The sequence below is a fragment of the Malus domestica genome, chromosome 11 (genome assembly GCF_042453785.1).
Source record: "Malus domestica chromosome 11, GDT2T_hap1".
NCBI classification, from domain to species: domain Eukaryota; kingdom Viridiplantae; phylum Streptophyta; class Magnoliopsida; order Rosales; family Rosaceae; genus Malus; species Malus domestica.
Genome location: NC_091671.1, coordinates 40,568,072 through 40,585,080, shown reverse-complemented (window position 1 = coordinate 40,585,080; position 17,009 = coordinate 40,568,072). Strand labels below are relative to the sequence as shown.

General features: G+C 38.4%; 3 protein-coding genes and 1 pseudogene across 11 annotated transcripts; 3 read left to right on the top strand and 1 right to left on the bottom strand.

Moving 5' to 3' along the window:
• Window positions 1-2,588: 2,588 nt before the first annotated feature.
• LOC139189369 (uncharacterized) lies at window positions 2,589-3,766 on the bottom strand. Its single transcript, XM_070808305.1, has 2 exons — window positions 3,166-3,766; window positions 2,589-2,809 (listed from the first exon to the last, which is right to left on the bottom strand). Exons 1-2 carry the CDS (start codon window positions 3,701-3,703, stop codon window positions 2,784-2,786), a joined length of 564 nt encoding a protein of 187 aa, XP_070664406.1. The 5' UTR covers window positions 3,704-3,766; the 3' UTR covers window positions 2,589-2,783.
• Window positions 3,767-8,797: 5,031 nt separating this feature from the next.
• On the top strand, window positions 8,798-12,845 carry LOC114819694 (BEACH domain-containing protein A2-like). 9 transcript variants are annotated; one of them, XR_011573153.1, is made up of 6 exons: window positions 10,168-10,360; window positions 10,764-10,914; window positions 11,017-11,082; window positions 11,367-11,481; window positions 11,606-11,690; window positions 12,462-12,845. XR_011573153.1 is itself a non-coding variant. In XM_070808126.1 (4 exons), exons 1-4 carry the CDS (start codon window positions 10,157-10,159, stop codon window positions 12,467-12,469), a joined length of 393 nt encoding a protein of 130 aa, XP_070664227.1. In that variant the 5' UTR covers window positions 9,942-10,156; the 3' UTR covers window positions 12,470-12,605. The 9 variants fall into 9 exon arrangements, 1 of the variants encoding a protein (XP_070664227.1); XR_011573150.1 differs by lacking the exons at window positions 10,764-10,914; window positions 11,017-11,082 and adding an exon at window positions 8,798-8,927 and having other exon boundaries at window positions 9,038-10,360; XR_011573149.1 differs by lacking the exons at window positions 10,764-10,914; window positions 11,017-11,082 and adding an exon at window positions 8,798-8,927 and having other exon boundaries at window positions 9,038-10,360; window positions 11,606-12,002.
• A 750-nt stretch (window positions 12,846-13,595) lies between these two features.
• Window positions 13,596-14,594, top strand: LOC139189327 (probable transmembrane GTPase FZO-like, chloroplastic). Its single transcript, XM_070808125.1, has 2 exons — window positions 13,596-14,256; window positions 14,374-14,594. Exons 1-2 carry the CDS (start codon window positions 13,741-13,743, stop codon window positions 14,455-14,457), a joined length of 600 nt encoding a protein of 199 aa, XP_070664226.1. The 5' UTR covers window positions 13,596-13,740; the 3' UTR covers window positions 14,458-14,594.
• A 312-nt stretch (window positions 14,595-14,906) lies between these two features.
• LOC103418075 (probable transmembrane GTPase FZO-like, chloroplastic) lies at window positions 14,907-16,463 on the top strand (annotated as a pseudogene).
• Window positions 16,464-17,009: the final 546 nt, after the last annotated feature.

Below are 17,009 nucleotides of genomic sequence, written 5' to 3'. Positions count from 1 at the left end.
GATCGATGGTCAGAGAACTGCACTGCTTATCATGTCAAACAACTAGTACAAAACTTGGAAGTGATAAGAATATAGCTATATAAATCAGAGTAGCAGAAATTCAAAATATATCTCAAAAGTGAAAATACGTGATGATCCTGTCCGAAATTCTACCTATTTTGTCTCAAGCCATGTGGAATGGTTGCTTTGGAACAGGGATACAGTGAAGCCCAACTGAAAGAATGTTTGGAGGAATACGCAAACATAAATATGTGGCAGATTAATCCCCCTTCTTTTGACATCCGGTTTATTGATGCCATTTGAAAGATGAGCGAGTGAGAAGCTACTCAACTCGGCTTCTGTTAAAGGTAGTTGGAGCTTTTCTTAGGAGTGTGGCATGGGTTACTTCATCAACCGTAGCAGCAGAAACATTCCTGTGATGCATCTCATATCATGTCAATTCTGAAATTCATTTCGTCTGCCTCCAGAATCCCGGGCAAGTTCCATGTAGTAATTAAGGAGAACATTACGGAATCAAAGAATGAATTCTAAATCTAATTTATTGGCCACAAATCTATTCAAGGCATAAATATTAAATTAATTCACAAAAACACTGATGACAGTCATTTCCATTTTTTTCCATAATCTACTTCATTACAAAACTCATTCAACCAAAAGCCACGAGGGTCATTCGAAATTAGAATGAGAAATTTTATTTAAACCCATGTAACTTCTTTCTACCCCCAACTTAAATTTTAAATATTAATTATTTTTTTTATCCTATTGCATAATTACCATCAGTCTAGTCTGAGATAAAACTAAGGGAAATTTTATTGGAATCCATTCAACCTCTTTCTACACCCAATACAAAAAATATTTTCTTAAAATTCCTAATTCACCCTTTGATTAAAACTGAAAAAAGAAATAAACAAAACTGAAATCTCTTTCCACACCCAGCGGTTCTCTTCCACCTCAAACCCCATGGAAGATTCACCAGCGATTCTCCATGGCAACTTCAATTCAAATTCTTTTGGCATCACAACCGCCTTATATGGCACACCATTCAGTTTCCACAAGTTTTGACTTTGACGGGCTGGAAACACTTGATGCGTGCGGTACGCTCAAAAGGGCCCTTCGGCCTTGTGAGGGGATCAACAATTCTCCGTCTTGATGCCCAATACATTTCTAGTATTCGTCCTTTCCTCCACCAAGACCACTATTACCGTCAATACAATCGCCCGCCACCCCTACCAAGAGCTTCTGTCAACCCGAAAGAGTCTTTCTCTATCCGCACGGAAGGAGGCAGCATGGACGACAAATGCCTCATACTTGCTCCAAGTCCGAGCCTTTTGATGTCCATGTCGCAAGACGAAATGGAGGGTTCACAAAGACAAAGTAGCTAGCTTTGCCACAGCTAATACAGCTGACCAAGACGACGTGCTTCATGAGGATCTTAATTCCAGTGATGGTTAAGAATGTTTTTATTTGAGTTATGACAAACACATAGCTGATGATCGAGTTTGTAACTATTGAACCCCTTCTTGTTTTGCTTAATAGATGACGCAAAATATTTATAATTTGTAATACCAATTTAGTCTTTAAGTTGGAGAGTCGTATGATTTTTTAATAGCTTGCTTGCCACATATTCCAACGGGCTCCAATCCGATTGGCATCCGGGCGGTCCACATGTGAGTCCGTTTTTGCCCTTGCTTGCTTCCCAAGCGGCCAAGCCCCCCCAATGCCATTGTTAGGTCAACTAAGTAATTTGCTTCTCATAGATTCAGGTTTTATGATTTTCATCTTGTTTCTTGTATTTTCAGCTAGATTGTCAAAACTATATGAAAGCTCCCTCATCATCTCTCTCCATATTAATTCCTTAAATCTCCAGTCGCCAATCTAATGTAATGAAAATATTCCTTGTCCTTGTTTGGCAACACGAAAGCTTGCCCGGGATCACTTGCCAGGCATATTCTAGCAAACAAAGGTGAAAACCTTGGCGAAATCGATTGTAAAACCAAATTTGCACGTAAAATGAACACCACGGATTTCTTAGGATGACGATGTACAACACTGGTTTCCCTCGCTCAATTGGCAGCATTAAGTAAACCTTTTCCGTGTCGTCTGCAGGCAATGGGCCGGGGTTGCCCTTTATTGGGAGACAGCAGACCCGAATTCCACGATGACTTGCTGCGGGTTCTCTAGCGGGGCTTATTGAACTAATGCACAGAGCTTGTCCGGTGGGCATGGGATTGCCTGTGGGAGATGGAATTGCCCATGGTGATGAGTAAATATTAAGGGCTCAAAAGCAAACGAGGAGGATTTGACGATGAGTTGAAGGAACTCGGGTTTTATTCACATTCTATATAGTGGGCTTCTTTTTAGCTTTAGCTTAGCAAGGATTAAGGAGCCTAGGATAGGATAGGTTTCATATGTTCATAGAACCAACAAGGCCCAAGGCCAAGAAACAAACAGAGGGGTGCCCAGCACACCCAGAAACATAACTAAAGAGAAGCAGGATACGAACAGACACCACCACAAAGGTCACCAGCGTCATCCCAAATCCCTATACAAAAAAATCCCCCCACCTAAAGAGGACATGGAAGACAGTCTTTGTTCAAAATACCCACAAACGAAGATGGAGGTTTCATATGTTGGTTAACCAGCTAAAAAGCATTCCAATTTTTACAATCCAAATTCATCGAGCAACAAAACCTACTGACAAAATCTGCCTCGTTCACTAAAAGAAACTATCAAAAAACTCTTTTGTTCCTTTCTTAGCCTGAATGTTCAAAATTTTATTCACATCATTCTGCTCTTCCACCAAATGATCCTGCATACGATTGAACAATAAAAAGTCAATGCAGTGCCTTCATTACCAATTTACTACCACACAAAAATTATAAAAACTGCTTTCATGAATTTTTATTTCCCAACAACAATGTCTTTCCATTTTCTAATCACACAAAAACAAACATAATTGGCAAATTCACGAATTGAATCAAATCCAAACGAAAAATCAAGAGGGTTAAAACAGTGAATATATGCAACCTTCCTCCTCTAAAAAGACTTTCAGACAAAAATAAATCCCAAAACGACCTCTAAACAAACCCTAATCTGCAAACAGAAGAAAGAAGAATGCCATAATTAATTTTTTTACTCATTGACATTTGAGAGTCCCGAGTTTACCTTTTAAAATGTCAACTCGAATGGTTCCGTCGCCCTCGCCTTTCCCTTGCCCTTGCCCTTTCCCGTCGCCGTTGCCTTTCCCGTTGTTGTTGCCATTTGCCTCCTGCTTCGACGGTGGTAGAGGACGGACAGGAGGAGGAGGAGACCCCTTTGTGAGTCCATATTTTGCGTAATGTTCTGCAACCTGCTCCAGGTACTCAAGACGGGTTGTGTTCTCACACGACTGGTGAAGCAGGGAAACGATGCGCTCCTCACTCTGCTGGCTGAAGCAACAGCCTTCACCCTTCAACGCTTCCTTCAGCCTACTCTCCTTCGCCTTTAACAGTGTTCTGCCGGACTTCCAGAAAAGATCTGCACTGCCGGCTAGGAGGTTGATACTCTCTTCGTCCTCTGGATGGATGAAAATTTTGATCACATGTCTGGGGTGGGACGAAGAAACATCGTATTCCACCTTCACCTTTGGTTCAACGGCGGCAGCGGAGGTACCTCCTGCTTTGGCTCCAGTCAGCCGCTTGAAGAACTGTCGAAATGCACTCATGTTCTTTTTCTGCGTTGGGTAGCTGTGAGAGAGGAGGAAATGATGTGACCTTTGAATTGACCGAAAAATATATTTTACAGTTGATGGTGCCCTTCCCCTACTCTTTGCTCATTTCTTTTTCAAATTATTTTGATCAGACGGCTGAAATTAAGGAAGAGTACGTGAAAATTAAAAATCTATCCACCCCATTAAAGCATGACAGACAGATTAGTTGTTATTTGAGATCCTACGGCCATAAAAAAATACCCGCTAGCTCCTTCAAACCCCGTATCAGCATATCAATTTCCATTTTTGTGTGGGCCCCATTCCCTTTTCAACTTCGTTGTTACCGTGCCACATTACTCCTTATTTTCATTGTGATTTCCGTGGATTACTAAACATACATGTTTCTTGAGAAATTCTAAGCATTACAATGTCTAGTCTAATAGTGGTTCGAGACGGGTCCATATTATTTTATATACAAAATGGGGCGGGGCGGGTAGGGTCCATAATAAAAAATGAATACATAAAAGATATTTTATCGAGGTTGAATTATTTCTCCACATCAAAATCATTCCAATGTAAATTGAGGTCTAACGCGGTAATAAAATGAGGCCTGCATATACTTTAGTACCTTAATATGATTTTTTTTTCCCACAACGATATGAATATAAGGCACGTCACATTGAATTTAGGGAGTTTTAACGAAAAACCCGCAATACTGTTCACTTTAACGAAAAATCACATTTTTACACTAAAAAGTCAAACCTAGTACTATTCATTTTACCCTTTGTTTTGTCCTTATCGTTAAAACTCAAAGTTTTCAAGCCTTTTTCATTAGTTTTCTTTAAATTTATGAGAATGAGATATTTTTGTGTCCTCTTCTTTTTTATCAACAATACGATAAATGATGAAAGGTATGAGGTCTAATTTAAGTGAGAGCTAAGACGCATGCGTTGTTCCCCTTACCTCTAGTTCACACCCAATGAGAAAAACATCTTCACATTCGATACGTAGGATTTTAGACACGTATCTATTATCCTACATCTTAATTCGACGGCACAAACGCACAAAACTATACATGTTGGACAAGACGTGTCCAAAATCATGTTATATATACTAAACTCTAATCAATAATCAGCAAACATAGATAAAAAGATAAAAATTGCGTAAATACTAAACACGTAAATAAATAATGGAATTCGGAGACGGGATTTCACATTTTTTCTCTCATACACTCATCTTAATTTTTGGGAATGAATTGAAGAAGATCAATGAACAAAAATTCACAGGAGTGAGTAAAAAGTAAAAAGACTATGCGAATAGCAAACCCCTTATAATAACCCCAGTTGGTTGAGATAAGTTGTAACTTTTTGACCTTGTTGAGTTTTAACTAGAAGAGCAGTGGTTACTTGTTGGCTTCAATAAATATAAAACAAAAGAAATTTTTATTCGTTTCCGCTATCTATCTATCTCAAACACGAAAAAAAAAGTACAAACTAAAAATCAAATAGTTACCAAACGGGTCTTTTAATTTGGTTTTGCTCATATTCGCTATTGTTTCTCCAGCGTCTAGATTTTAATTATTCTTATATGTCATCGAGTTATGCAAGGCGATATTAATTTTTCTCGTCTTTTGGCATTTGATAACCGTTGAACCGTACAAAAATGTTTCGTAGAGTTGGTCTTTTGGAAAGTTGACTAGTAGTGAAAAGTGATGTTGGGATGGATTGGGATATGGCGGGTGGCTAGGTGCTAGTATGTTCCAGTGCAATTACAAAAGGACCGGCAACAATTATTTTTCAAAGGGAGAACATTATTAAATTTTGAGTAAACTGTCGATTTACTCTCTGAACTTTCACCTAACTTTTGATTTCCCTCTGAACTTTGCTATTGGAAAATTAAGGACTTTTAGCCGATTTGCCCCCTACCGTTAGTTTTTCATATATTCCATCCATATATTCCGTTAAGTGAGACCATGTGCACAACATATGAGGATAGTCAAGTCATTTCACTCTTAAAAATGATTAAAAAACTAAAAACAAATAAATAAGCAAAACTTTCACTCTATTTTTTCTCGCTAATTCTTATCCTTAATTTTATTTTTCCCTCTCATTTATATGCATGAGAAATGACATATGATGTTGGGATGGTGTTATTGTCTTTAGGTTCTAGAGCTTAAAGACAAAGCTACTAGTTCTGCGAAGTTTACAAATCGTCGACCCCGGATTCGGTCACCGTAATTATATTCGTAAAAGTATAAGCACGCCGAATCGACACCAAAGTATAGGGACACAAGTATTCAAAACAAATATATGTCTTGATTGTGAAAGTGGTTCGCCCGTCAGAATGCCAAACTTTAAAACCTACTTGCGAATAACCAATCCTAAACGACTCGGCGTTCAAAGCACCGAGTATAGTAACTTGTAACACCTCGCTTCGCCGAGATGACCTCTGCCGATAAGGATTCGAAAATCCTTCTCGATCAAGACTTGGATATATAACTAGTCGGCCATGTCGCAGTGCTGTTTATCCAAACTGAAGGTGCTCCACGGTTGGCTGATTCTACGGCAACAGTGCTGTTCATCCAAACTGAAGATGTTTGCCGGTTGCCTCCACAATGCTGTTTATCATAACTGAAGATGTGTTGGCGGAAAAGGGAAAACAAAAATCTCAAGGTTGTTTAGAGGTTTCGCGTAGAGCGAGGGTATGCGCAGGGCAATTTGTGTGTTGAATTAGAGAGAGCTTGTTTCGATGTTTTCCCTCCCTATTTATAGCAGCCAACCTGTATTGAATCCCAATCACTCCCGGATTATAACTCTTTTCCCTGATCCAACTTTATCTCGGCCAAATCCTATTCCTACTAGGACTTTGAACATAACTCGTTACCAGGCCGTATTCAATTCCAGCATCTTGATCCTGTCGAAATTCCTTCTCATAACAGGACTCACCCACATCCCCAATTCCCGATGGGATATTGCCAACTTCGACTGCGTAGCCCATGAGCTGAATAATCCCCAACGACACATGTACACGGCCTTTGACCCGAGAAGGATTCTAAACTCGGCCCAACCAACACTGGGCCGAGAACAATTCTAAACTCGACCCAAAACAATATTTTTGGGCCCAAACAAAGAGAAATGGATGTAATCACTAATATTGGCCCTTTTTCTTTTCTCTTATGAACATTTTAACCATCAATATCCAAATTAATCGCCTTGTTTGCGTTTCTTGTTCGTCAAGTCACAGATGTGTATACAAGTGTATTGCCAAACATCAATCAGATCGTCGAGTTATATCAACTCTACATTTAACTCTTGAACACATTTGTTGGCTAGCCAAAAACATTCCTAGGTTACGGCGATGGAGAAAATAACTAAACGCGTGCAAACACATGAAAAAATGCATAAAAATTATATTACAAACTTTGGCCTAAATAATTAGTCTCCATAGCAACACCTTTAACCAAATACAAGGCACAAGTCTTTTTTTTTTTTTTTTTTTTTTTAGTACAACGATATATTTTACACTAAGGGGATGGGGAGTTTGGAAGCCACACAATAGGCAACCTAATTTGGTATTGAATTCGTCATCCACGAGATTCGAACCTAAAACATTTCACTCACAAATAAAAAAAATATATCACAAGATCGTAATTCTGAATGACAAGGCACAAGTATACAGTCATTCATAGAAATGGCAAAGAGAGTTGGTCACCATGGAAAATGAAACCTCAGCAATATCTTTAAAAAAAATTAAAAAAAATGATTGTTTGATTTTGTGGGTTGGCACAGAGGGTCAGAGACAGAGCGATCATTACAGCCCCCTATGCTAATGCTATGCGGCGCGCTGAAACATGAAGGCCTTAGGATGGGACCCACCTGTAATCCCCACGGAAAGCTTGTGGACTTCTCTGGTGGTTATTAGTTTTATCTGGGACCGCAAACCCGTCCGTACAGGTATAAGGCAACCTTTCTTCAATGTGCCAATCCCTTACGAGAAAGGGATTCACCATTAAATTTAATTAATGTTTTTTATTTAATAAAAAAATAAAAAAGTTGGTCGATACAGAAAAGTGAAACAGAAAACCTTCAATTTGTTATCAGTGGAGTGTGCGTTCCCAAAAAGTGACCACGTGGGCCTCCAGAAAGTGAGAGAAGAGAATCGTGGGGATAAGGTGGATGGGCATGTAGTCTTAGTGTGTTCTAGCATCCATGTGATTGGTACCCCGAAGGCCTTGGAAGCAAGGAAAAGGGAGCTTGTGATATTCTTAGCATCTTTAAACGTTTAAGAGTTGGAGAAATTAGCCCGGTCAAGATTATTTACCAACACACTTTTTTTACCTTTCACTTACACCTTTTAATATTCGGTCATTGGATCGAAGAAGATGTGTGAGAGATATATTATATAATTGCTCAAAAAATTTACATAAATCTAGCTCAATTATCACAATAAAATTTAACCGTTGCTTGACACATTACATGATAGGTACAAAATTTGGACACATGATGAATTGTTTCTCGGTCGTTAATCCTAAAACGATTCCCTCTTAAATCAAGATTTTAATTACTAACATTGTGCGGGCTTCACTCGTGTTAATTTCTGTATGTATGTTTACTAGTTAACATAAATAAATCATCATAATTTTAACTGAACTCGGTATTCACCCTGGATTGCAAATAAATAAAACATGAGTCATGTGCAACCACGAATAGGTGTAGAATTGATAAAAAAAAAAAATGCCGATTTAGAAAAATTGAGGAAAAAAAGAAAAAAAAAATACACTAATCCCTTTTGTGATAACATGTACACGTACAAGTTTTTATAAAATAAAAAATAAAAGAAAAGTAAAAAAATGGTACATGCAAGTCCAACATGGTTCAAAATACCCTTACAAACGGTGCAGCGCAATGCTAGCCCTTTCTCCCTTTCCTTTTAATTGCACAGCCAAACTTTGACAGTGGGACCCCCACATAAGCCAAGCCAAGCCAATGACTTGCATGGGTACCTCCTTCTCCTTCTTCCTTCTTTTTCATTATTATTTAAAAAAAAAAAAATCAGTGTGAAGTTGAAAAATGACATGTCGTCCTTGGGGCTATGACTTGTGCTTAATTTGTTTTATTTTATTTATTTTTTTCAAATCAGTGTGAACTCTGAAAAATGACATGTCGTCCTTGGAGCTATGACTTGTGCTCGTCGGCCATGGAGGAGCCACCGTCGGCCACCGCCACGGAACCACCGTCGAGTACGTTTCATTATTTTCTCCCCTCTCTCTCTACCTCTCTCAATTCTGTGAAGTTGTCTGTACAATTTGACCTGATTTATTTCGTTCGTTCGTTCGTTGTTGAGTAGCAGAAGAGGACTAAGGCTCACACTCAGACTCAGAGCACTGAGGACCATGAGAAACGAGGTCGACCTGCCGATCGGTGACTTCGAAGAAACGAGGTCGACCTGCGCTGGACCTTCCGCCGCAGAAACTCGCCGGTATCTCACCTTGATTGGTACTTCAATTCCCGAACTAATTACGATCGAATAACCATATTGGAAACGCCATTAGAAATTATCCACTAGTTATTAAATAGTTGAGTTGGTTGGTTTGTAATTTCCTTTATGCTTGAGTGCTAGACTGACAAACCTCATTTATTTTCCTCTTGTTCTGCTTCTAAGAGTGCTTCGGGGATACTGTGTTTGCAAAATGCAAGTGTTAGTATCAGCTTTCTATTTAGTTTATTTTCTCTTAAGCTGGTGTTTAGTATTTTGCACTATGCTTTTGCTTTTCGATGATGAGAATCCATTGATTGAGCTTACTGATGATGATGAGGAGGATGCAACAAACTTGGTACGATACCAATTCCTTGTGCATCTGTTAAAAAGGCTGTAGCCTGTAGGGGAGAGGATTGTTCCCGCCACTGATAATCGAAAGCCATACTTTGTAAATCATAGCAAAAATGTTGTGTTATCTTTGTCTTGCTTGGTATTTGTCCATGTTAGTCAAAGCATGCTTTCCTTCAAGTTTACTGTCCTGTTTATAGTGTCTTTTTTCCTGCCACAACTCTGCGTGTTGATTTATGTTGGTTTGGATGAAAATGTACAAAAGAGGACGCGATTCTGAATTTTCCAGGAAGTATTTGAACACAACAGACGAGATATAACTCTTGCCATCATGAAGAATTACCCGTTACTTCTATGTAAGTTCATGGATGACAAAACAAAAGTACCATCACTTATTGAATATATCGTGCGTATGAATCCTGAGCTACGTTCACTCCACTTGAGTGTCCCTGTGTCACTGAAAAGTGAAAACTTGTTTTTCCTTCCAATTACCAAAATCTGTTGTCATGTCAAGTTTGTTAACTGCTCTACAAGTTCTAGCTTCTGGGGTAGAATTTCTTAATTTCACCAGATTAGGATACCTCTTTGGTTGTGACGGACTTGAGTGATTTTTTTGTCCTTCATTCGTACCCTACGCTGTCCATGCTTGTTTCCTTTTTCTGTTTGCAGTATATTGATAAACACTCTCTCCTTCATTCGGGGATATTGTGCTGTCTCATTCATATTCTCAATGCTCATCTGGATCCTGATGAAGCCAATCAAAAGCAAAAGGCTACTGATCGTGATGAACCATTTCCAACTGAGAAAGATTATGACGGTGATGCAGGTCAAGTCCGTCGGCTTGAGGTAGCTTTTACTTAATGGTACATAAAACTACACATGTTTGTTACACATTGACATATGCAAAGTCTGATTTTGAAAACACAGTAGGCTTAATAGCTGTTACGTTGTGTTTGGTATAAATAGAACCTTGTAGCATTTTGAAGCGTGACATTTTTTGAACATGCCAGGATTTGTTGTTATTCTAACATCTGTCTTTTTCCCTGTTTGAGGTGTATATTTAACATATTTGAACTACAGCCAGTAGTAGCGCGTGGCATTTTTTTTCATACTGAACTTAATCTTTGCTTGTACGTTACTGTGCTCTTGTATTTGTTAGGTTATCGGTTCATGGTATGTTTTTAACCTTCTTTTTGTTTCTAACCTATAATTATGCGGGTACATGGGATTGCTGTGCATATTATGAAAGCACTGGCAAACCATACTTTGGCAGCACAAAGTTTGATTGAGGATGATTCTCTTCAGTTGCTCGTTCAGATGGTTGCGAATGGCTCTTTGACAGTCTTCTCTCGACATAAGGAGAGCCCGGTTCTGCTGCATAGCCTTCCCTATTTGTAAAGGCATAGTTGGATAGCGACATTTTCCAGAGTCATAATCTTAAATTAGGTTTTAGAACCCGTAATTCGGATTTTGTTTGTGCTAAGTTTTGGTTATCTTTCCAGATTCTTGTTCTTCTCTTGGTCAATGACAACAGGAGCACAGCAAAATATATTTGCAAACATCATCTGGTATGGTAATATAGTATATGCGTGCACTTCATTGACAATGGTTAAATCCTAAATATACTAATTATGACTGCTCAACTGACCTGCATACCGCACATATACACTCTAATGTTGGATAAGCATATAGTTTTATTATCTATCAGCAACATAAGCTAGCCAATGATGACTACACAGGCTATGCTGACTGTTTTAGTATGTGGATTTTCAAATCATGGCGTTATCCATGCTTTTCTTGTTATTGTTTTAAAATTATTCTCACATTATGATTTTATGTTTCCTCTGTGCAGATCAAAGCTCTTTTAATGGCTGTCAAAGATTTCAATCCTGATTGCGGTGATTCTACATATACCATGGGCATCATGGATTTGCTGCTTGTATGTGTGGAAGTATCATATAGACCTGGTAATTGGTTCATCGGCCTTCCTTCTTTTCGTTGAACGAAACATCTATTCCTTGTGCTGTGTTATTTTAATGTGATTTTCTGCAGCCTTAGTATGTCTTGGTTCTGATATGATAACATTTTTAGCCGGTAGAAGCTGGTGGTGTCTGGCTTAGGGAGGATATACGTAATGCCGAACAAAGAAAAGCTCTTTCATATATGTTTCTGAAAGGTACCAAACGTTACTTTCTCATTTGTAGCATCCGACTTCATAGAAAAGAATGAAGGGGGCAGGGAAATGGAAAATGGGAGAGAATCCATTTATTTGATCCTAATGGGAGAGAATTCATTAGGATGTGTTCTGTTTCCTTTTTCGTTACTTTCCATTCATTAGGAGATGTGCTTGGCTGGTAAAAGAACTGGTTCTACTGTATACTCCTCTCTTTTACCAGCTTCTATTGAGCGCTTGTTACCTTTCAGAACATATATGTAAGAGTTTTTCTTTGTTAAGTAGTTAGCTCTGATGGTTTCATCCTCTCATCAGGTACATTTCTTTTACTTTATGTCTGTGTGAACCCTTATTTCGATTGAATGTTACTTCTTCCTCCAAAATAAAATAGAAAATAGAGGTCTTATTTTTCCTTGAAATTTACGTTTTCAGAGGACGTGATTGTGGGTCATGAAATGTTGCCATGATGAAGAATTACCTGTTACTTAAGTTCATGGATGACAAAACAAAAGTACCATCACTGATTGAATATATCGTTCGTATGAATATTGAGAGCTACGTTTACTCCACTTTATCGACCTTGTGTCACTGAAAACTTGTTTTTCCTCATTTGATTTTTGTTGGATCCAGTTACCAAAATCGGTTGTCAATGTCATTCATGTCTGAGTTGGAGACCTCTATTTGGTTTTAACTTTGATTTTTTGGTCCTTCATCCGTACCGTATGCTGTTCATACCGTATGCTTTTCATACTTGTTTCCTTTTTCTGTTTGCAGCCTATTGATAAACAATCTCTCCCTTGATTCGTGCTGTCTCATTCATATTCTCAATGCCCTTCTGGATCCTGATGAAGCCAATCAAAAGAAAAAGGCTACTGATCGTGATGAACTATTTAAAAGTGAGGAAGATTATGACGGTGATGCAGGTCAAGTCCGTCGGCTTGAGGTGGCTTTAACTTAATGGTACACAAAACCATACATGTTTGTTACACATGGATGTATGCAAAGTAGAACCTTGTAGCATTTTGGATCGTGACATTATTTAAGCATGCCAGGATTTGTTGTTATTCTAACATCATGTCTTCCTCCCTGTTTGAGGTGTATATTTCGCATATTTGAATTACAGCCAGCTACTAGTAGTTGTTTTCATACTGAACTTAATATTTGCTTGTACGTTATTATGCTCTTGACATGCTTAGCAAATTTCAAGCTCCGGTAACATCGGGTAAATAGTGAGCTAAAGGAAGAACTGAAAAATCTGTGCTCTCACGTTTTACAGTAAATTTATAACCGCCCAAAACTGATTCGTGCTGACTTTTGTCAAGTTGGTGCTAATGAAGGAGAGTGAACATTTCCTCTCTAATTGGTGGTTAATATTACTCAACTCTTTATTAAAATTCTAAGTACTAATCCATGCCATTAAGTGTGCCCCGAGAATAGTACGATATTCATTGATAACAGTTGTTGTACAAGAGGATAGAGTGCAGAACATAGCGTTATAAAATTTTGTCGAGGCTTTCAACTTAACCAAGAAAAAAAAGTACAACAACCAAGCATTATCCCACTAAATGTGAATCCTAGAAGGCAAGTCTTCCGTTAACTCCAAGTATTCCTTACCTTCCTTTAAGTTCCCCAATTCGTACGTATAGAAAACAAGTGCAAGCTACACCTATATGTAAAGCAAATCGAGCAAGACGGTGTGCATCACCATTAGCTTGACCAATATGGTTAAACCGTAAAATCATCTGCAATGTTATGTCCTGGCATCGACCGCACACCCTCAACCACATGACCAAAAGGGAGAAAGTGGTGTTTCACACCCGATTATTATTTTCACTAACATGCTCAATTGTCAGGACACACGACTGCACTTATTGATACAGAGTCTTGCTCGTGGAAATTGGATGTGTTACAGGAGTTGTCTTCCGCTTACCGCCGGATCGGTTAGTATGGCACTACAACCTTCGGGGTGCTTATACTGTGAGTAGTGGCTATCGGGTGGCTAGGGCGTTGGTACAATCCACCTCGGCGGGCGCGTCTTCGTCCCAAGGGAGTAATGCTTTTTCATTTCTTTATAGAAGTTCGGTACATTTGGTATCGAAAATCCGTGGACTCGGTCAGTGATGTGTTTTTTGGTAACGTCGTGAATGATGTGTTTGTTTCTTCTTACATAGGTCTTCCTGCCATTGTAGCAAGAAGCACAATGCTGGCTTCTAAATCCGATTCGGTTGTCCTTCCTTTGGTGGCAAGATATGTGCAAGATATAGATGGTGCCATAAATGCATCCAACTCTGAAGGAGCTGACTTTCTTATGTACGATATTGCCGGACAGGAAAATGTTCTTCTGGCACTCAACAGTCTGTTTAAAACTGTGAAGTTACCAATATTTGTCACGTTCACTTCTTATAACGCCTTATATAAGAAGGAAAATGTGGATGCTCATGATGGTCCCATCGACAGTACAAGTGTTGCTGGTTTTCTTAAATTGGAGAATAGAGAAAAAAAGTTCATAGAAGCAGAAATATCAGTGTTGCTTAAAGCAATAAATGTCATCCAGAAAGCTGCTCCACTGGTGATCATTTAATTAAAGAATTTGGTAGTTAAAGTTAATATTGAGATAATCATAATTTCATTCATTTTTATTCGTATACTTTATGATTAAAAGTGGAATATTGATTTTGAATGACAGATGGAGGAGGTTTCACTTCTCGTTGATGCGGTTTCTCAAATTGATGAGCCATTTTTGCTGGTTATAGTGGTAATTGTGTGCTGAACTTCAACAAATTGTGGTTCCAGGAATATACATTGGCATTAGCTCTATATTTCATGTAAATCCTTCTTTTCTTCATAGTATATAGAATTTAGAATTGAGGTGGCCTTTGATAACAGTTATGCAGTAGTTCGTGAGAATTGCTAATAAAAAAGTTCAGTGATATTTAAATTTGTAAGCCATTATTGGTTTCAAATGTAGACCCGACAAACAGTTTGGTTCTATCATCTATATACCCTTAGCTAACCTTTAGGAATTAACTACACTACGTCTCGTCTGCTATTGTATACGCCTAGGACAATACGTTTGGTCGCATGAGTGGTCATCTTGCCTTCAATTTGCCAAAGGGCACTAGTTCTTGTTTGGTCTTTGTTTGGATTAATGCTTCCAAACTGACTGTTTTAGAAGTACACCTTAATTTAGTTATTTGTCATGTTTGAGCTAGAAGAATCATGAGGGGAGTATTGTGTCATTTTCTACAGTTGGCTTTATTCATGAACTCTGTCAGAATGTTTATGGTGGTTCTCCTATGACACTTTCTCTCTTTATGTCAACTGGGTGAATTTAACTCAGGCAAGTCAACTGTTATTAATGCCCTTCTCGGGAATAAACATCTCACGGTACACTGAGATGGATGCTGGTGAGGAACAGCGTTGTGAAAGGCATCCAGATGGTCAATATATATGCCACCTTCCTGCTCCAATTCTTAAACAAGTGAGTAGATTTCAAACTCTTATATTCAGTTCAAATGGTACAATCCCTTATTAATAGGTTTTTTATATGGTTAGTCTGCCTTCGTTTACTTGAATATCATACGTATCATGATGGTTGGATGCACAAGATAAAAAGTTGTGTGTTGCAGGCAGAACAAAATCTACTGCACATCTAGTCTATCATCTTCCCAGGATTAGATTAATGCTACTTTATGATTAAAAATACATTTTGTAGTACGTACTTATTTTATTTTAAATTGGACGCAGATGAACGTTGTTGATACACCTGGAACTAATGTGATTCTCCAAAGGCAACAACGCCTTACTGAGGAATTTGTGCCCCGTGCCGATTTGCTTCTTTTTGTCATCTCTGCTGATCGCCCGTTAACTGAAAGTGAGGTATGATTTGTTTTGTCTTGAATAAATCTGATACTACCGCGCAGTGCCCATGAGGTTCCAGCATTTCATTCATATTGAATGTTGATATTACCTTTAGCAATCGTATTGCAGAAAAGACCAGTTAATATGATGGTTCTATCTGTTTCAGCTTCTCAATTCTCCTCATGTTGCCTTTATCTAAATGCATTATTTCTGCAGCTTGAGGAAGCTACGTCATTCATAAAGGAGAACACACAAAAACTGTTGAATACTGAACATGTGACTTTATTTCCTGTGTCTGCGCGATCTGCTCTTGAAGCGAAACTTTCAGCTTCTATGTTTGGGAAAGATTACGCAGAACTATCAGTATCTGATGCTCAGTGGAAAAGTAGTAATTTCTCTGAACTTGAGAATTTCTAGTATAGTTTTTTAGACGGGTCAACAAGCACAGGAATGGAAAGAAAGAAAATCAAACTGGAAACACCGATAGCTATTGCAGAAAAGCTACTTTCTGCGTGTGAAACTCTCGTGACACAGGACTGCCGATATGCCAAGCAGGACTTGGCCTCAATAAATGATACAAGATCGTCCTAAAAGTGATACAAGATCGTCCTAAAAGAGTATGTTTTGTTTAATCAATTTAGCAGACATGACACTGGTTGAGGCTTCTAACTCATTAGAATCAAATTCCAATCTAATTCACAAGAGGATCATTCCAACTTTATTCTTTCTTCTCCTCCCCGTCAATCTAATTAATCTACAACACCTATTTGTAAGTTCTAAATTGTTGATCTCAACTCGTCCCAATTCTTATACCCAAAGCGTATGGATGCCATGAATCGATCACACTTTTCATTATACAAGTTTGTTATTCTGATCATGTTGGAAATTCAATTTTAGTTTTGGATTTCTTTGGAACGATTGAGCTTCTAATAGGGTTTTGTTTCTTATGTTTATTTGGTTTTAATTTTGAGGGTATTTTGGTCTTTTTAAGTGGTTTTTCCGCTATATTTGAAATATTTTATAAAAAAAAAAGACATTTATGAAATTGTTTGTTACATTTTGGTTATTATTGATAAATACACGGAAAAATTGGTGCAAGCGGAAGTCAATTCCCATTCTCTTTTATTAAACCAAACCAAACCAACTACACCAAAGAATAAAGCAGCCCACCGGTCCAAATTGTCCATGCAAAGGCCCAATAGAGAACCCGTTTTTATTTGTTCGCAAAACCGACCCGGCTTCTTTCCCTCGCCCCCTCACTTCCACAGCTCATTCTCTCCCTCTCTGTAACGTTAGATATTCGAACTTTCCTCCTTTTTTTTATCCGGACATACCGACGCCAAATTAACTTGAACTTATACCTGGACGTCCAGTAAAACGCTTTTCTCCTTTCAACCTCAGTTCAACCACTAGCTGCTTGATTAAATGCCTCAACGAAGCTGGCCACTTCAATGTCCTTGG